The following is a 21265-nucleotide window of genomic DNA, read 5'->3' as shown; positions in this document are numbered from 1 at the left end:
TAGACCAATATAGCCATCTGGTTTCTGCACTTCCGCACTTGCATGTTGAACATACACAACGGAAGTGTACCCAGAAGTGACACAACCACCCAGATGGTGTTATCAGGAATGTGGGTCTCCAGCCTGAAGTGAGCCGTCGGCACATCTCACGTTTCTGTCCTCTCCCATCCTCGACAGCAGCCACAACGCTTACAGCATGTTCTACAAGCCCCAACCCACAGCCACACCTCTCCGCCAGAGACAGCTCTGCCACCTGCTTCAAAGAAAAAAACTATCCCAGACATAGTGTCCTTCAGCATTCCCATTTTCCTAAAAATGTATTCACTCACACTGTGCTGGCCAAGCTAGGCTCATCATTTAGCGGAACACGGAACACGTTTGCCTTTTTTTTTTAAACAGTAACTAAGGCACCAAAGAGGGTTTGTCATTTTGTGCCGTTTTGCTACAAAATGGACACGCTGAAATCTCTGTATCTGGTGGCACTGCCTGGCATGGCCTTTTAGCTTCTCGGTGGGGAGGCACTTGTCCCTGAGAATATAAACCAGGAGAGTCGGTCAAGGAGACCCAACAGTCCAAGGTGCAGTAAGGGAGACCCACAGTACAAGGGAAAACTCCCCTGCTGTTGGCCCAACACCTCACCACGCTCCCTCACGTCCTTGCTCACTCTCAGCAGCACCAGTGATGTGTACTGAAGAGCAGAAAGGCATCTGATCCCCCTTCCTGTACTTCTGTGCTGTCCTGGATTTCTCATGAGGCTCAGCCTACAACAGAAGAACCTCTAGTTACGCTGATACCCCTGCTTCTAGTCAATGCTAATTTTCCTTAATTAAGAATAAGAGGATGATATATGAAAGACATTTCCAATCACAGACTAGAATATGATATTAAAAAAAGAAAAAGAAAAACTAGCACCTGTTTTACGCAATCAGACTACAGCCTCAACTCCTCTCTGCTGTCTGGTCCTCAGAAACCAGCATCTGAGGCCCAGTTCACGTCTGTGATGACAGCTGAGCAGGGGGCCTTTGGAGCAGATGGCAGCTGACAGAGACCAGGGACGGCAGTCATCCTACGGATGACCAGAGGCAACAGCAGCCCCAGACATCTCCACATGGAAGCACCGCTCTGATCTTGTTGGGGATCCTTTTCTGTTTAATAACAACATTTCTTCTGGAATAGTGTCATCATTCTTGTTTTCAGAAATCCTAAGGAAGCAAGGCTAACCCACATATGTTGGGGAAAGGAAAAGAGAACCAGAAGAAAACAGCTAATGAAAAACAGTACAGAGATTCCTCAGAAAATTAAAAATAAAACTATCATATGATCCAACAATCCCACCTGTTGGTATTTATACAAAGAAAACAAAATCACTAACTCAAAAAAAAAAAATTGCACCCATGTTCACTGCAGCTTTACAACAGTCAAGACATGAAAACAACGTGTCCACCATCAATGGATGAATGAATAAAGAAAATGTGAAATACACATATACACAAACACACACAGAATATTATTCAACCATTAAAAAAGAAGAGTCTTGCCATGTATGACAACGTGAGTGGATCTTAAGGGCATTATGCAAAGTGAAATAAGTCCAACAGACAAAAATATGTATTGCATATTATTTTCACGTAGAATCTTTAAAAAGAAAACATCTCATAGATACAGAGAACAGATTGATGGATTGATTGCCAGGGGCAGGGAGCTGGGAAGGTAGACAAAATGGATAAAGGTAGTCTAAATGTACAAACTTAAAATTAGAAAGCAGCCCTGGGGGTGTAATGTACATCACTGTGTCTACAGTTAACAAAACTGTGCTGTGTAACTGAAAGCTGCTGGGAGGGTAGATCTTTTATTTTTTCTTTTTCAAACTATTTCTCTTACTCTAGAAATTCTAAGAGAAATCATTTTTTTTTTAATTCAAATGGTAATATTGTTAAAAATAAAAGCTTTCAATACTGAAGAAATCTGTGTTTGATTTTTTTTACTTTCTGAAATTTGCTTCTCCTAATAATGATAAGAACTCAGTATGATATAAACATGGATGGTATGTCTGACTACTTAATATCTGTTATTTGTGTGCTGCCAGTCTTTTTACCTATAAACTCCACCTTTGAAATGCTTTTGTTCTCTCAGCTCTTGATAAACACATACCTACATTTCAGGGTTGGAAAGAACCACCTCCTATTTTACAGATGAGAATTCTGAGACATAGAAGTTTCATGACTTGCCAAAACTATGCCCATTTTTAGGGACAAGAATTTAAGTCTAACACTCTACAGCACTGTTCTCACCTCCAAGGATTCTTCATTCCTAACAATATTTACTACCGCAGGAGAGAACACTGGATGATAAAATCAAGGCTCAGAAAGGTTGAATTCACTCAGCCAGCTGGTGCTAGGGTTAAAAGCATCTTGTTCAGTCGTGAAGTCATGCCCAACTCTCTTGTGACCCATGGACTATAGTCCACCAGGCTCCTCTGTCCATGGGATTTCCCAGACAAGAATATCTGGAGTGGGTTGCCATTTCCCTCTCCAGGGAAAGGGTAAATCTTAAAAGTTCACATCATAAAAAAAAAATAAATAAATTGTAACTAAGAGAGATGACAGATGTTAACTAAACTTACTGTTGTGATCATGTTCCAATATATACATATAAAAATGATTTGATATATTACTAAAACTAATACAGTGCTATATGTCAATTATATCTCAACTTATAAGAGAAAGAAGGGGAGGAGACAGCAGAGGAGGAGGAGGAGGAGGAGAAGGAACCTAGCTGCCGCGTCCCCTGAGGTACCAGTCATGGAAGGTGGAGTCTCCTTGGGCTCTCGGTGGGGACCAAAGCAAAACCAAACCACCTTGGCGTTGACAGGAGGCCAGTCTATGCCTCTCAGGAACCATCTGCCCCACGTCCTTGGGACATCGCTGTGAATATGGGGGGACTGCCCAAGCCAGGGTTGAAAACTTAGGCCAGTCCAGGATTTATGCCAACAAAGGCCCTGTGATCGTTAATCTCACTGTCGACTTGCCTGGGCCATGCAGCCCAGATATTTGGTCACACATCATTCTGGATGTTTCTGTGGGGGTGTTTTTGGATGCGGTTTATATTTAAACTGATGGATTCTGAGTAAATTGGATTGTCCTCCACAACATGGGTGGCCTCATCCAATCTCCTGAAGGTCTGTCAGAACAAAAGACTGACCTTCCTTGAGTAAGAAGGAATTCTCCCAGCAGTCTTTTGAACTTGAACCGCAACATCTGCCTCTTCTCTGGGTCTCCAGCCTGACGGGTTGCCAGCTTCCATAATCACATGAATCAGTTTCTTAAATCTCTCCTTCCCTCTCCCACAGATATCTCCTAATGGTTCAGTTTCTCTGGAGAACCCTGACTAATATTGCACAGTCTCCCTACAAACTGAGCCGCCAAGTCATCAGGAGACAAGCATCTGTTTAGCTGTTGCCCTCCACAGCATCTTCACTAGCAGGGCTGGCCTCAGTGATGAGACTCCAAAGTCAGACTGACCTTTGGTGAGCGACGCTGCTCGTATATCAAACCCCACGCACAGGGTCAGTCCAGACTCCAACTGTGCCCATCTCCTCCCTTCCCAGAGTCTCTCTGCTTCCATTAAACTTACTCCACCCCTCTGTGATCTGATACAGTCCCTTCATGTCTTTCCCAGGACCTTTCCAAAGAACATGGTTATGATTCACCTTAGAAGAGTAAAATATATTATGCAGAATTGTGGTGAATGCTACTTAGAAATTATAGTGAATTAGAAGTAACGTTCTACTTTCAAATAGAGCATTCCCAAAGCAAAGCATTTACACTGATAAGAACCAAGGCCACGCATCTGAGTGGGACTTAAGGGAAAATAAGCCAAGAATTGGATGAAAATAAGCCAAGGAATAGACGAAGGAGTAAGAAGTAGGTTCCTTCTAATGAGCAAGAACAGACCTGAGCACTGATCTCCAAGAGTCAGTCAGTCGGTGTGCTGTGTCCATCCGTGTGACCAATGGCCAAAGACTGCCTCCACACACAGCTCCACCCTCCCAAAACAGGAACCTACTGGTTACTATCTCATCTCTCTCCATCCTTTCATGTTCATGGACCCCAGCATTCGCCTCCTCTCCCTCACCCCCACTCATCCTTCTTAGAAATTTTTATATAAATATGGATATGTAATTGTTAACATTTTCCAAATACACAGATAAAGAAGTTAAGATTCCCCTTCATTACTTTTCTCTCAATCCTAGCTCCCTTTCTGAAGTTTTAAGCACTACATAGCAGTTTGGTATATCTCCTTTTCAGATCTTAGCCTACATATTTACTCTGTTAAGTATATAGTACTTTTTTGTATTTTTATACTTGGGATAATATTTTTAGTGTCATTTCAATAATTTCCTTTTTTCTGTTGACAAAATGGAGACCTTTCCATCCTAGTGCATTTATATCACTTATGATATGCCAGGCAATGGTGTAAGAGAACTACATTTCTCAACTGGACTATTGCAATAATTCCCTAAGGCTCCTCCCTACTCCCAGCTTTATACCCTTCAGTCTATCCCACATGCCTGTCTGAGTGATTTTACAAAAGCCCAGATCTGATACTCTTACTCTCCTGATTAAAATCCTTCACTGACTTCCCACTGCCTTGAGGATCAAGACCAAATTGTTAGTATGGCTTACAAAGCCCATCAGAATCCAGGCTCTTCCATATATCAGGACAAAACTGTTAATTCAAAAATATTCATGTACCCTATGTTCATAGCAGCACTATTTACAATAGCCAAGAGATGGAAGCAACATAAATGCCCACTGTCAGATGAATGGATAAGAAGACATAATCTATTTATACAGATACATATACACACACACACACACATATACATAAAATGGAATATTATTCAGCCATAAAAAATGAAATAATGCCATTTGCAGCTACACGGATGGATCTAGAGATCATCAGACTAAGTGAAGTCAGAAAAAGACAAATACCGTATGACATCTCTTATATGAGGAATCTAAAATAAGACAGAAGTGAATTTACCAATGAAAGACTCACAGACACAGAGAACAGACATGTGGTTGCCAAGAGGAAGGGGGTTCAGGGGAAGGTTGGATTGGGAGTTTGAGACTAGCAGATGCAAACTATTATATATAGAATGGATAAATAATAAGGTACTACTGTATAGCACAGGGAACTACACCCAATAGTTTCTAATAACTTACAAGGGAAAAGAATCTGAAAAGAAATAGATACATGAATGTGTAACTGAATCACTCTGCTGTACACCAGAAACTAGCACCACAATGTAAATCAACTCTACTTCAAGCAAAAAAAAAAGAAAGAATACGGGCCCTTTCCTATGTGGCTGGCCTTACCTCTTACCCTAACCCTACACCCCAGCCATGGCAACAAGCTTGCAGTCCCCAAAGCATACCAAAGCTGGCGGTGCTTCTTGTCCTCCATGCCCTTCTTTGCTTTCTAAGCAAAATTAGTTGAGTTGCAAAACATATATGTAATAACCAAATGAATTCTCCTGCTGCATGGGGATATTAGCCACACACTGTTAAAAGTGGTGTGGCAGATCGAGCAAAACTTTGTTTAGAATAAGTTAGAATAAAGTTTCCAACTTTGTTTAGAGTATGAACCTAAAGCATCATTCTCTGGTGGTAATCAAGAGAGTCAGCTGCCTGGCAAACATCTACTTGCCTCCCGACACCCAGTGGAGCAGTTACTCCTGTCTGAAGCCTTTTTCTGACTTTGCTGTGAGAAGCACTGTCCTCCTTGACATGATCTCACCCGTCCCCCAGGACACAATACAAGCAAAGCAGCCGTAACATTTCAGTGTCAATGCTGACTTACATCTTTCTCATCCTGTTAGACAATACACAGCTCAAGGGGCAGAAGCCTGCCTTTTTTTTTAGTCAAAGTATAACTGGTGTACAATATTGTGTTAGTTTCAAGTGTTAGGTGCCTATCTTGACTTTTAATCTCCAGCAGCCAACACTATATAGGACTATATAGCAGACATTTTGTGGTTAAAATAACAAATCAATAAAGTTTTTTATTGCAATATGTAACTTATCTGGCCCCAAATAATATTTTAAATGAGTTACAAAGATACCGACAATATACCAAGACCAAAAAAAAAAAAAAAAAAAAAACTTTAAAAATGGTTCTTAAATAAGGCAAATAGGAAATAAGGGTTAAAAATTTATGAAGCCAGGATTGAGATTATCATACTTCCTAGAAGTGGACCACATATTTGGCTTTCCAGAAGCCAGTAGCAGTAACAAGTTTCCCAGAGTCCATAAGGTTAAAATAAACTGGCCGCCAAGAAGAAGCATGAACTAGTCCCCGACAGTTACCACAAAGAAATTTCCCTCAGGAGACCTCAAAGTGGACACTATGTAACGAGATCAACAGCAGCTTGAAATATTTCTTAGAATTAACACAGACACCAGTTTCGCAGAGATGTTATTCCCAAGAATCGTTCACCATAAACTACAGACTCAAATCAACACATTCCAATCAGCTCTTCCTCACAGCTGGGTTAGAAGATACACCTTAGTTATCAGCAGCAGTGTCCTTGACATATTTTGGGCCACGGACAACTTTTTAAGAATCTGATAAAATGCTGTGTATTCTCCCCTCAGAAACAACACCTTGATATAATATTTTATATATATTTTCAAGGGATTATGGAAACCTGGAGCTTGTTCATGAACTGTCCAGGTTAAAATACCCAACCTGGATGGAAGATGCACTGTATCTCTTTGAGTCAGGCTGAATTATAAAGAACCACATACATTAACTGTCAGCCATGGTGAGCAGTAGGCTTCTTTCCAGAAAACAGAGGTACCTAGTAGGATAGTAGGAACACCCTCTCACTGCTGGAGATGAGGGCATGGGCAAGGCCAAGAGTCTCCAGAATCCTATAGCACAAAAGCTCTACAGTTCAACATCATTAAGTATAGCCAAAAATAACTTAAGTCTGGAAAATATTCAACAGAGGTGTAACCAAACAGGTATCTCAACTGGTGTTTTTTTTCCTAATCTCATTAAAACACTTGAAGACTATCTACTTCTTGAGTAATGTAGCTTCCTGTAATACCTTCCAAGAAAAATTCGTTGAGCTGCAAAACATACATGTAAATCACTAAAAATTCTCCTGCTGTATGAGGATGTGAGCGACACTGCCACTAACAGCTGGGTGGAGGGTCTAGCAAACAGCTTTCAATTAAAATGAGAATCTAAAGCTTCACTTCAGGGTGGTAATTAGAAAACAGAGTCAGCTGTCTATTAAAAATACTTTCAGATCATGATAATAAATCCATATCACCAATTTTATTTATCTTTAATTCTTTACCTTTTGGAGGGAGAGCATACTTCCAATTCATTAAAGGTGATACAGTCCTTGGGTCCCGGCCTTAGAAGCCCAAATATGAAAAAACTCTACTCTCCCAAAGAAAATGTACTTCTTTTGCAGAAGGTTGTGATGAGAAATTTGGTCAGATATTCCACCAAAATAACATGTGAAGCCTATGTATATTGCTACTCTTCCACTATATATGACCATATTTACTATTTTCTATGTTATCTTCTTTTCTCAGTATTCTCAAATCTCTTGGAATTTTTTTTTCAAGGACCTACATCAAGCTTACTAGCTATCTAGAGTTTCCAGAAAATACCTTTATCCCACTTTCTGATATATAAGACAATCACTCATCTGCTGATAACTTCCTATTCTCTGTAATTCTCATAGACTTTCAACAGTGCCCACATCTGTAAGCAATGTGTGAACCAGGCGACTAGACTGTTCTGAGTCCATAAAGTTTTTCTAAAGAGAGGGATAACAAGGTAAGAGCTGCTCTCTGGAAAGATACTCTGCCAAAGAACAATATCCAGTTGACTCACTGGTGTTGTGGGCTGAACTGTACCCCCACCCCAAATTCATACGTTGAAGCCTGAAGCCCCAGTACCTCAGAAAATGACTATTTGGAGGAGGGGTCTCTAAAGAAGGATTAAGTTAAAACGGGGCTGTTATAAAGTGGGCCCTAACCAAATCTGAAGGGAGTCCTTACAAGAAGAAGAGATCGGTATGCGTGCAGAGAGGTGACCATGTGTAAGGTAGCTGCTGCCAGCCCAGAAGAGGCCTCAGAAAGACCAGCCGTGCAGACAGCTGTATCTTGGACTTCTAGTCTACAGAACTATGAGAAAATCAATTTCCGTTGTTTGAGCCACTCAGTCCATGGTACTCTGTTATGGCAGCCCCAGCAAACTGATACAGATGGGATCAGGCAGAAGGCAGCTGCAACAGCCCGGGACCGAAGGAGAGCACCTGTGGCAACAACGCAGAGACCCCCTGAGTGTGGACCCAGCAAGCTGAAGGGCACAGAGCCTGAGGCCGGGATGCGAGAACTGAGGGCAACGAAGAGTAGAAATGGACTCTGAGAGATGGGCTGGTTGGCAAGAAATTTACAAAGTTAAACATATTTTATATTTTAAAACACAGGGGGTCAAAAAAGGGGGACAAGTGATTTCAAGGAAAGAGGAGTTTCATTATAAACACATTTCTAGATGTGTCTGGCTGAGTGCTTTCTTTGTATCTCTTCGTCTACCTTGGTTTTTATTTTCTCAATGAGACACTCAAACAATTATTGACTGACAGTCTTACTTGGGGAAGAAGATTAACATTAACATAAAATACGCCCAGGTCCATCTGCTTTTTTTTCTTTTTTTTTTTTTTCCATCTTACACTATGTCCTTAAATAGTGAGCCTATCTCAAATTTCCTTGAAAGGGCCTAACTGACTTTTTAAACATCCTTTTAATCATTCTCTTTGCATTTTCTGCATGCCTTAGCTTATTTTGCATCTTTACAGACTCTCTTTGAGGTTTATCCCATTCTTATATAGTATTTATCCTTAATTATGTCCTACTCTAATTCTTAAATATGCCATTTAAAAATCTTTTGAGTTCTTCAGAAAGCAATCCATAAAATATTAATGAATTGTTTCACATTAATTCATGACAAATATTTTCTAAACAAAAAAGGATGCAATAAAGGGGTGGCAGAAAAGATGACAGAGACTAACTTTGCTGAGAATAGTAAAGGCTCTGGGAAGAGTTTAAGCTATTTTTAAAAAATCACTATTTCTGTTCAAATTTACGCTACACCGTCCATCTGAAATTCTGGCCATGAACTGTATTCTAAACACTAACAAATCTGGAAGACACGGTTAATTACTTACAGTCACAAAGAGATCATGGTTTGAAAAACCAATAGCAAAAACTCTATCCCTATCTGTAAAATGAAAATAAGACTTGTTTCATAAGACTGTAACAAGATTAAACATACTGTTCATAAGGCTGGCACAGAATATGTTCTCAGGAATTTCATCCATCCATTCAAAAAACACTCAGTACATAACAAGGTCCAAGGTGAAGTCGTTTGGTGAAGGCCAAACAAGGGCCCTCCCTCTATAAAGGTGCAGGGACACAGCCGAGTTGCCATGGAACCTGCTTCGGTGTCTGGCTCAGGCTGGACAGATCCCATCAACACGTCCTGGTTTTAGTACCTTCCCTGCAAAATAATCTGTGCCTTACTTTTCCCACCTTGTAACAACTGAAGGTATTGCTGTAATTATTTTCTAATCCAACACGTTGTATTAAATGAAATATATTTCTTCTTGATATACTATTGTCCTCTACTAAACCAGTTAGAAACATTAGCTTCCCAATTTTATTTGTATTATATCCCCATTACTAAATTGTTGAGTTTAATGGATAAATACAAGAATGTAAGAAGAGTTCTCAACTTCTAAAACTCAAGAAACACATTCAAACTAGAATAGTTTACTTTTCATATAATTGTTTTGACAAATACTTTGCCTCAAACAAGGAAATAAGGTAAATCAATCTTACATTTAAAGATTAAAGGTTAAATCTGACTCAGAGAAAGACTCTCCATCTTTCTAATTCTAATAAGATGAAAAGTAACAAAAGGAGACCATGCAAAATGCAGGATTATACTATCCCAGAATCAGAATTTTCAAGAGGAAAGGGACCTTCTTCTCTCAAATTCCCATACAAGTAGTCACCTCCTTCTCCACACACAAACACACACGCAATTATCAAATAAGCCAAAGCTACAAATAGCTATGAAGATAAAGGTCAAATTACATAAGAGAATTTTTTAAAAGAAACATAACCAATAGGAAAAAATGAAAATATATAAAGACATATAGCAGGTATCAAAATATATGTATTATTAGGCAGTAGATTAACTTCATTTCTAATTCAAAATAAAGACTGTTCATCATGTGTTATATTTCAAAAAGTAATTTATTTATTTATTTATTTTTTTTTGGTCATACATTGATATGAATCAGCCATAGATTTACACGTATTCCCCATCCCGATCCCCCCTCCCACCTCCCTCTCCACCCGATTCCTCTGGGTCTTCCCAGTGCACCAGGCCCAAGCACTTGTCTCATGCATCCCACCTGGGCTGGTGATCTGTTTCACCATAAATAGTATACATGCTGTTCTTTTGAAATATCCCACCCTCACATTCTCCCACAGAGTTCTGTTCTGTATTTCTGTGTCTCTTTTTCCGTTTTGCATATAGGGTTATCGTTACCATCTTTCTAAATTCCATATATATGTGTTAGTATGCTGTAATGTTCTTTATCTTTCTGGCTTACTTCACTCTGTATAAGGGGCTCCAGTTTCATCCATCTCATTAGGACTGATTCAAATGAATTCTTTTTAACGGCTGAGTAATATTCCATGGTGTATATGTACCACAACTTCCTTATCCATTCATCTGCTGATGGGCATCTAGGTTGCTTCCATGTCCTGGCTATTATAAACAGTGCTGCAATGAACATCGGGGTGCACGTGTCTCTTTCAGATCTGGTTTCCTCAGTGTGTATGCCCAGAAGTGGGATTGCTGGGTCATATGGCAGTTCTATTTCCAGTTTTTTAAGAAATCTCCACACTGTTTTCCATAGCGGCTGTACTAGTTTGCATTCCCACCAACAGTGTAAGAGGGTTCCCTTTTCTCCACACCCTCTCCAGCATTTATTGCTTGTAGACTTTTGGATAGCAGCCATCCTGACTGGCGAGTAATGCAAACCAAAAAGTAATTTTTTAAATAGAGGTATTATTTGACTCTGTTACTCTCGTCCATTTCCTATTTATGTTATGACCATCTATAAATCTGTGAATTGTTTTCTATTTGCAAAATGATTCAGCTCAGAAAGCAGAATGAGACTGGTCATTCAGCAGTCTCTCCCACCCACCCTTGCAGACATCACATCACAAAGACTATGACTCACTTTGTCATACAGTTTCTATCCTTTCAAGAGTTTTAAGATTGTTGTGATGAATACTGGCTCATAAATCTGAATGAATATTAGGATGAAATTATTTGTGCCATTTCCTCACAGCCAAAAGGGATATTAATAATGGTACCAGACAGTTCTTAATCCTAATTTATAAAATGATTCACAGCTTTTAAAAAGAGAGGAGGAGACAGAGGAAAAGAAAGGGATTTAAGGATTAAATACCTGATTCAAGTATGAACTCTCAGATCTATGGTTTTTAATTAGAAGATCACAGCTAGTTCTGAAATTGGCTAGAAATGTTGACATGTTATTCAATAGCTGAAAAGAAAAACTTCCACAATAAAAATTAATCCTAACAAAATGATTGTTTTACCTTTATTGCCTCCTTTGAATAATGTGAAAGCTGTCCACAGAAGGAACCACAGTGATGCTACATTCAACTTATCTGCTTTGCACACTTCATGCTGAAGTGTATATGCTTATTTATTTAAAGTTCTAGCTCATTCAACAATACACATCGAACCTCTTCATGGGCCTCAGCATGGTCATTCATTTGCATCAAGGGAATTCTGTAGTGCCTAAAGTCAGTCTCAGTCCTCAAAGTAGAAAAGAGAGTAAAGTACTACTGGGTAATGTTTAAATTTTTTTAAATCCTTGCCACCTAGAAATTTCCAGTAAAACTGAAGGACAGGAGGTTAAAACACATCGAGCTATTAGGGAGAATTTTTAGATAGCATGAAGGAGAGGACAGACGGGTAACAGGGCCAGACAGGGCCATGTGAACGCCACAGGGTCTGACGCAAAGCCGAGGACTGGGGTCAGGAAAGAGGACTAAGTGCACTTCAGCTCAGGGAGATGGCCTGATCAAAGGCTAAGAGGAGAAGAAGGAAGTCAGAATGCCGTCAAAAAGGAAGTCAGAAGACTTGGCTCATCTGTTGGGTCCACACTGAACTTAACACAAATTCTTTGAGTAGACAGAGCTAACAGTCCCAGTGCAGGAGACAGACATGTAAACAATTAATTACAAGAAAAACTGTTAAGTCTACAATACATCCCAACTACTATGGGGAAAAAAGCACAGACAGAAACAATTAAGTCTCCCTGGGAAGGTAGGGGAAAGTTTCACAAAGGAAAAGACCATTGAGCTGGCTCGTAAAAGATCTTCTCGGGGAAGAGGGAGAGTGGGAGGAGAGTATGAGAGAAGAATTGGTATGATAAAGAAGGATTTTCCAAAAACAAGGATCATAAGTGGAAAAGCCAACTGTAATCGTGATGGTTCTACCAGGTCAGAGACAATCACAAAGGCACGGAGCGCAGGCAGCATCAGGGGAGTGTGGATGGTAAACAGCCGAAATAACACCGAGCAGGTAGGTCACATGTCAGAGGGAAAGTCGGGCGGGGCTGTTCACAGGTAAGAAAAGGACAGAGGAAACCAAGCGACAGGGCAAAGAAGAGTCACTGAGGCAGGGATGAGTCCCAGGTGTCCAGTTTAGGAGACTAGAAGAAGAATTTCATTTCAGGCAGAAATTCAGTAGGAAGGGTGCCAGTTGGAGAAAATGATGCTCCGTTCTGTTTTCTTCAGGATGAATTGAGGCTGCGGCAGTACATCTGTCCTTTGGGCAGCAGGAACACGACCATAACACAGAGACAGAGAATCAGAGAGATCTGAAATGATCTGTGCTGAAGGATCACAAGTACTCGGAAGGATGGGAAGAGAGGCAAAAACAGAGCCTTGGGGGATACAACAGCAAAAGACCCAAGGTCGGAGGGGCCAGAGGAAAAGACAGTTGGAAGGGTGAGAAGAAACCAGGTTAATATGCCAAGGAATTCATGAAGACAGAGGCAGACAATGGTGTCAGGTGTCAGAAGTAGGGTGACAAACTGGATAAGTCCATGTGATTGAACTGGAAGACTGCGGGGGCCCAGAATGATTTAAGTAGAATACCAGAAGCAGAATCCAGAGTTAGAAAGAGAAAAGGAGACGAAGCAGAAAAGAGTACAAGATTCTAGGATACTGATCACAAAAGAATGAACGAACAATGCACAGCATACCTGAGGAATTTTACATCACACAGTACATGGTAAATATCTTAGACGCTTTTTAAAGAAAACAATTCATAATGAGAGCTTTAAACTAATTATCCTGAGCAATGAATCATCTTTTTATAGACTACACCAAAAATGCTAATAGCCAGCTTTTTAATATTTCAAATATAATTACATTTTTCCAAATATAATTATTACATATAATTATCTTCATTAAAAGGCTGACTAAGTGCCTAATTGTATATATTACTATACCAAGAGAACTGTAAAGCTCGACCAGGCTTTGTACAGCATGTGGCCCATGAGTAGTTATCCACATAGAATGTTTTCATCAGCAGCTCACTTTTAGTGAGAATTCCCAGAGCAAAAGGTACAAGTCTTTTTATGATGTTTGTTTATATGGAGAAATCATGGTTCCTACCCTAAGATGCCAAATTTTTTCAAAGTGCATAAATCATGAACAGAGAAAATAACCCACTCACAGAATCTAGCCAGATCATTACTACACTACACAAATTTCCTTTAAAAAGCAAAACAAAACAAACATAAAAAACAAAAACAAAAAACAACCTCCCCCCACCCCCTCTGCAATATCCTAAAAAACCTGTGAACTTTACACTTGAGAATTCTATGGCATAATTTAATTTAGAGGGTAACTTAATTTGAGGAAGTAAGTAGCCCTTTGAAAATACAAATGCAGGTGACTTCTTTGGTATTCCAGTGACTAAGCCTCCGCACTCCCAACGGAGGGGCCTGGGTTCGATCCTGGTCAGGGAACTAGACCCCACCTGTGGCAACTAAGAGTTCACATGCAGCAACTAAGATCCAGAGCAACCAAATAAATAATGTTTTAAAAGAAAACCCAAATGCAAACACACACACACATTACTGATTACTGTAAATGAATGAGTAAGTATTAAGGATATACCAGTCAACTCAAAAGTCACCCTATGCAGGAAGAGTGACAAGGAAAACTGGGATGAGACATAAAGTAAAAACTGAGTATCGGCTATCTGTTGCCTCTAGGCCCTCCAAATTTCTTCAAACTAAAACTATCCCACAGGAATTTAGAATGGGATTAATCTGGTTTCTAAGAACTATGGTCTGTGGCTCAATCGGTGAAGTTCCTGGGAGTTGCCATTTTTCCTTTATTCCCTGCCTAAATTCCTATGGCCATAAATAACCTAGCTTAGAGAGAGAAAGCAGTAGCTACCCCCAAAAATGGGCACAGTAAGGAAACACTGAAAATCATGTTGCCACATTGATGTGGTGGTGGCAGCTTAGTCGCTAAGTCCTGTCCGACTCTTGCGACCCCATGCACTGTAGCCCACCAGGCTCCTCTGTCCATGGGATTCTCCAGGCAAGAATACTGCAGTGGGTAGTCATTCCTTCTCCAGGGGATCTTCCCGATCTAAGGGTCAAACCCAGGTCTCTTGCATTGCAGGCAGATTCTTTACCAGCTGAGCCACCAGGGACACAATGAAAATTCCCCAAAGATAATCGTGACTTGAATTATTTTGTCAACAGCCAAACACTTGACAACATACAAGTTAAGCATAAGACCAGATCCCTGATTTCAGAGTGCAGAAAATGACAAGCTCAAAAACAAAATAGAACCAAGAATACTTGTTTGGAGAGGATATGGTAATGAGGTTAAGGTTCAAGTCCAAATGTGCTGACTTGTCTTGTTCCAATCCCGGTAACAGAGTGGTTACCCCAGGCCAGTCTCTTACAGATGTTTGTTACAGGACAAAGGGGCCCAAGCAGGGCGTTTGGAAAAACAAGTAAAGGCAACGGCATGTGAGTAGTTACCTCCTGTTCCACAGGCATCTTTTGGCCAGAAAATAACAATTCTAATAATGCGAGACCTTATACTGCCTTTTTTCAACATCGCTGATGGTAACTTCTGAGAATCACCATGTAGATGAACAGTCAATTTTATAATTATAATGTATTGAGGATGGTTCTTGTTTTGCCCATAACGTTTTTTAATTACACCTAAAAATCTCAGCTATCCATTTAAAACATCGTAAATCTGAACATAATACTCAGGATCCACTTTTCATACCTCCGTCAAAATCTAATTATGGGATGGCCACTTTATAAACACAAAGAGAGCCCTCAGGGCATGTCACAAGAGGATATTGCCAGTTCTGGGCTGAAGTCATTTGGCATCAAACTCATTTTAAAAGGCTCCTAAGGTGTGGTAATACCCATGACTCATGAATTGTCCTTTCATTGCCGAGCCAATAGCACGATTTCCACAATCAAATGAGCTATTGGGTTCTTACTTCATTTGTTTACTGCACACAAATGGCATTAGAGTAAACAGTATGCTTATTAAAGTAAATTGGTGGGATCCACTTGCCAGATATTACCCAAAAAAGGTGTATGTGTGTGAAGGGGGGAGAATCTGGTGTCATCAATCAAAAGTCCCATTGACATAAAGGAAGAGAAGAAAAGGTGGCTTTCTTCATTACTCCAGGGGTACAACCAAAGGCAACCCGTGAACTCGTAAGAACTCCCCAGAGCGACTGACTATGTCAATATTTTGAAGTGGAGGAAGCCTAAAAAGCCAGAACGGCCGAGATAGTCCACAAGGGGGCAGGTGGGCAAGAATCGGCAGTAAACTCAGGCAATCAGTTCTGCCTCTGGACCTCAACCTCCTCTTCTACAAAATGAGGCTGGTGAACAGTTCCTTTTTAATGACGGGGCTGCATGGAATATGTGGCACAGAGGGTGGCAGTCAGACGGGACCCCAACCCGGCTCCACTTGGGGGTGGGCCGGTCCCTCAGCCTCTTCAAGGCGCGGGTGTCCTCTGGAGGCCCAAAGCCGGAGCAGGGTGGCAAGCAGGCGGTCACCTCCTGGGAGATGACCCAAAGGTCAATCCAGCACGTCTAACTACCTTCCTTTTTTCCAAAATAAAAGCATCTGGAATAAATTTAATGCTAAAATGTACACAAGCAGCATACTTTGCCCCTACTATACTCCAGCACATGTCGTATGTGCCGCCTGGGATAAAATGTGCTGTCTTCTGACTGTTTCCACATGGTTCAGTACTTCCGAGCATGTACTTCTGTTCCACATCCCCGTGGGCAAGTGGAAGGGGCCTGGCAAAACATCCAGGACACCAAAGGGAAGGTGGGTGCGCGCCACCCAGGCTGGCCCTGTCTTTGTTTTTATCCTGCTTTTACCAACACACTCGTGTCAAACACAGGTTATTTCAGGATTGTGAGAAAAGTGCAGGAAAGTGGGCCTTTTCATGTGAAAACAATTTAAGAGAGAACCCGGGGAGAAACACAGGTGATCTCCAGCAAAACCGGGAAGCTGGAAACGCTGGCGGTGTCACTGGCCCACCCTTCCTGCAGCTGCCCGCCCGGCCACACCGCCCTGCCCTGTGTCCCTTCAAACCTAACCACGACCCCCGCCCCTGGCCAGCGCCCCACATTCATGCCCCCGACTTCACAGCCTCCCCCCTCAACTCCAGTCCTTCTGGTCAGCTTTTGGGGAAGAAATCACGCCCCTGGCCAGCACCCCACATTCATGCCACCGACTTCACAGCCTCCCCCCTCAACTCCAGTCTTTCTGGTCAGCTTTTGGGGAAGAAATAGCACGCACACACAGTTTAATTCACACGGAAGGTTAAAACCCGGTAATTGCTGCACTCGTCCTTCCAGAGGCCTCCTCCCCCGTATCACGAGGACCCGGGTCCAGGGTTTCCCGCACCAGCACCGCCGAGGCGCGAGTCCCCCTGGTGGAAATCGTGTAGGGCCGTCGTCACCACAAACGGAGACTGTGGATTCGGAGAGCAGACTGCATTTGCATTTTAGAAACATCTGGATAGAGAGTTAATGCCAAAGGAATAAATCTCCAATGATAGATTTTTGGGTGTATGGACAAAACAGTTTGAGGGAGGGGGCCTTGGGTTTTCCAATGTTTCAAATACATCTAGATATCTGAACCTTAATTCAGTGGGAAGCTGTAGCAAGCATTAACAGCTTTTATTTCTCCACGTTTGCTGATCAGTTTTGCTCCTTTAGGGGAATGGAGGGGATATGGTTAAGAGGATACTGGTATGGCATTCTTTTTCCTATATATTTCCCGCCAGTCTCCTCCTGGTTTTATCACCTTTGATATGTTGGGGGGGGGGGGGGGGAGGGGAACACTGTGCTTAATTAAACATATGTCCAGGTTGGCCTATACAAAAGTCATTTAAATTTATCATTTTCAGGTTTATATTCTTGTCAGTCTATCACCTGGTACAAGGTGATTTTTAAAAATCAGTGCTCTCCACAAGTCTGGATGAGTAATCTACTCTTTACCTTTAAACTTTAAAGGTCTTTAGCTAGTTATCAGGTTGGCAGGGTTTCTCAGCCTTAGCACTATAAACATTTACGGTCAGGACATTTTTTTTTGCTGAGGGATTAGGGAGGTATCCTGTGCACCGTAACATCCCTGGCCTCTACTTAGCAAATGACAGTATCACTCTTCCAGGCCTGATGAGTGGAAACAGCTCCAGGCACTGCCAAATGTCCCCTGGAGAGGATCAATCCCATTTCAGACCATTAAGCTAAAATAAGAATACAGTAATGATGGCCCAGCCCAAAACTGGGGATAAAAAGTTAACAGTTGTTTTTAAAAGGGTGGTAAAGTAATATGCAATGCAGAATTATCCTTACTAACTCCCATACATGTGTGCGTGCTCAGTCACTCCGTCATGTCTGATTTTTTGTGACCCCTTGGTCTGTGCCTGCCAGGCTCCTCCACTCATGGGATTTCCCAGGCAAGAATACTGGAGTTTGTTGCCATTCCCTTCTCCAGGGGATCTACCCAATCCAGGGATCGAACCAGCGTCTCCTGCATCTCCTGTATTGGCAGGCAAATTCCTTACCACTGCACCACCTGGAAAGCCCAGCCCCAAACAGTTTTGTTTTAAAGGAAATAGAGCGCCAAAGAAAATACCTGCAACTCATAAAATGTCTGGGGGAAAACGTACTAGAGGAAGCCCCAGTAAGAACCTAATCTGGGGGATGAGTTCTTGTGTCTTCTCATCAAAGAACATACTCCTTTTTGTGCTACTAGAAAAGAGCAAAACAAACTGGGACATATGTGCACCTTGCCCTGTTCAGCTGGGCTACCTTGGCAGAAAAGCACAGAATAAACCCCACACAGAAAGATAATTTTGTGAAACCTAAATAGTCACCGAAATAGAGAGCGCTAACCGATATATTGGGCTACAAGCATCTTCTCGGTTTTACTGGATAATGTAAGTGGTTGAGAAAATTATTTAATTACAGCAGGCCTGAAAAAAGTTACAGACCTGACTCCTTTGCTTGTTGCTATTTTGAAATCAATAAAGACCAATTCTTATGAAGGGACATTTCCCATTCCTGAATTTGTCAGCTAGGTTTGGCTGCAGAGTTTTCTCCTCTTCCTAACTCTCATCCCAGAGTGAGAGCTTGCTAAGTCCCTTCAGTGTCCGACTCTTTGTGACCCTAAGGACGGCAGCCCACTAGGCTCCTCTGTCCATGGGGAGTCTCCAGGCAAGAATACTGGAGTGGGTTGCCATTTCCTTCTCCAGGGTATCTTTCCAACCCAGGAATCCAACCCGCACCTCTTACATCACTGGCACTAGTAGGTGGGTTCTTTACCACCAGTAGCACCTGGAGAGCCCCAAAGGACACACTATTAGCATCACAAGGTAAAGAAGGCCTCCTGCGGTTCTTTTCTCGGGAGAAAAAAAAAAACCCAAGAGAATCAAGTTTTCCACCTGAAATTGATTAAGGAAGGAATGGCAGAACAAATAGCTTTCAAAACATGTTTTACCTACACTTACAGGATGAGTTTTAAAATATCTGATCTCTTTCTCTCACTTCAAACTCATCTATTTTTATCAGCCTATTTTATATCTCTTTCCTTCCTCTTTCTCTAGACCAGCGGGTTCTCAAACTGTGCTCCCAGGTCAGCATCACCTGGAACTAGTTAGAAATGCAAATGAGGCCCCACTCCAGACCTGAAACTCGGGGAGATGGTTCAGCCATGAATCACACAACAAACACACCTTCCAGGTGATTCTTATGCGCTCCTAGTTTGACAACTAACGACTCAGACCAATTTTATTTCTATTACCACAGATACATTATTATTATTTTCACAGAAAATGCAACTGTAGACTAGTAAATTGAGTCCTCTCCGTACTTCCAACTAATTTGATCCTCAAACCTGATGCAAGGAATCTTTCCAACAAGGATCTTGTAATTGGTCTGCGGTCCCTCCTGGCTTTGCCCCGGAGACTACAGACATCCCATAGAAGGGGTCGCAACTTCAGGCTGGGGGCGCGGGAGGCACCTCGCTGAGCCGCTCGCCTCTGCTCGGCCGCCCTGCACCCCCGACACGACAGGTTGTCTGCGCCCAGGAAGCCGCCGGCAAAGCCCGGGCGCCCGGAGCCCAGGGGACTGGGTTAGCTGAGCTGCAGGCACACGCCGAAGCCTGGAGGAGTCTACCGCCACCGCAGCTCGGGGCAGGAGGGGGGCGAGTGGTGAGCCCGAAACCGCCGAGGGCCGAGCGGAGAGAAACCGCAAGTCCCACTGGGGTCACAGTGAAGAGGAAGAAGGAGCGCGGAGGCTGGAAGGCAGGGGCGGGGGAGAGAACCGCAGGGGATGAAGACGGCACGGGGAAGGAAGACCTGGGGAGCACTTACTGTGAGGGTCACTCTTCTCGCGGACCCCGTCCACTCGGCCGTCGGGGTGGATGCGCAGGAAGAAGCCCCCGTTCTTGCAGTACAGCCGCTTGGGGTCCTTGAAGTGGCCCGGCGGGAAAGCGCCGCTGCCGCCGTCCTCCGGCAGGGCGGGCAGCGTGGTGATGCTCCCGGCGGCCATGGCCCCACCAAGGCCCTGGCGGGGTCCCCGAGCCCCTGGAGCCGCGCGGGGAGCCGCCGCGCCCCGGCCCCGGCCTCCGACGCGCTCCGGGGCGCGGGCGCGGCCCCGGCCCCGGCCCCCCAGCCTCCCGCCCCGCGGCACGCGGCCGCGCCCGCGAGCCCCCAGGCTGGAGCTGTTCGGCCGCTTCCCTCTCCGCCTGCCCTAGAGCGCGGGGAGCCCGGCGGTCCGGGATCGGGGGGTGAGGGCTGGATGCCTCTGCGGCCGCCGCTCTCGGGAGGGCCGCCTCCCTAAGCCGCAGCACCCGGGAACCGCTAGCCACCGCGGGCACCGCGTCCGCCGGTCTGCTGCCCGCCGGGCCGCGGCGTCACATCTAATACGTCTCCACCCGCCGACGCCCACGACCCCCCACGCCCCCCGCCCGCCTCCCTTCCGGCGCACCGCCCCCTACTCGCTCCGGGTTTGCTGGGGCGGGTGTCTGGGTCGGGCGCTCGGGCCGCAGGACGCAAGCGCGCGACATCCGTGCCCCGGGAGCCCGAGGGGGAGAGCCAGGGCCGGGGGAGGTGCGGGGACGCGGCGGGAGGCCCTGGCCCAGGCCTCCGCCGCTCTAGGGGCTCAGCCCCGCCGGTTCCCCAGAAGTCGCCCCAGCCCAGCTCCGCGCAGCCCAAACCATGTTTCGACTTTCTCCACTTTGCGGAGCTTTCGCTGAGCAACCAGCCGTGACTCAACTTTTCAAAGCTTAAATGCAATTTTCTCCCCCATTCTTATTCTCTGCCAGCGTCTCAAAGCGTAGGAACTATTTCCACCCCGAAGAAGTAGAGGAAGTGGAAGTCAGGGAGAATTGTGTGTCAGAATAGGTTTTGAACGTCTCTAATCATCCAAAGACGACGGGCACGCACTGGCACAATCTGTTAACATGGAAGGCGGAGGCTAAAGTATTTTACTAACAGGAGGGGAGAGAGAGGCCAGAGAAGGGGTTGAGTTGCA

At 43.6% G+C, this 21265-nt stretch overlaps 1 protein-coding gene across 1 annotated transcript in view; it reads right to left on the bottom strand.

Moving 5' to 3' along the window:
• Positions 1-20283, bottom strand: part of FGF2 (fibroblast growth factor 2) — a 52669-nt gene extending 32386 nt beyond the window's left edge. Inside the window, exon 1 of the mRNA XM_043902370.1 lies at positions 20104-20283. Coding sequence (XP_043758305.1) covers positions 20104-20281 — 178 coding nt within the window. The 5' untranslated portion in view covers positions 20282-20283. The remainder of the gene's footprint in view (positions 1-20103) is intronic.
• Between the last annotated feature and the right edge of the window lie 982 nt (positions 20284-21265).

The sequence above is a fragment of the Cervus elaphus genome, chromosome 5, assembly GCF_910594005.1.
Source record: "Cervus elaphus chromosome 5, mCerEla1.1, whole genome shotgun sequence".
In the NCBI taxonomy this organism is placed as follows: domain Eukaryota; kingdom Metazoa; phylum Chordata; class Mammalia; order Artiodactyla; family Cervidae; genus Cervus; species Cervus elaphus.
The sequence above is the reverse complement of the archived record's forward strand: the minus strand, read 5'-3'. Positions and strand labels throughout refer to the sequence as shown.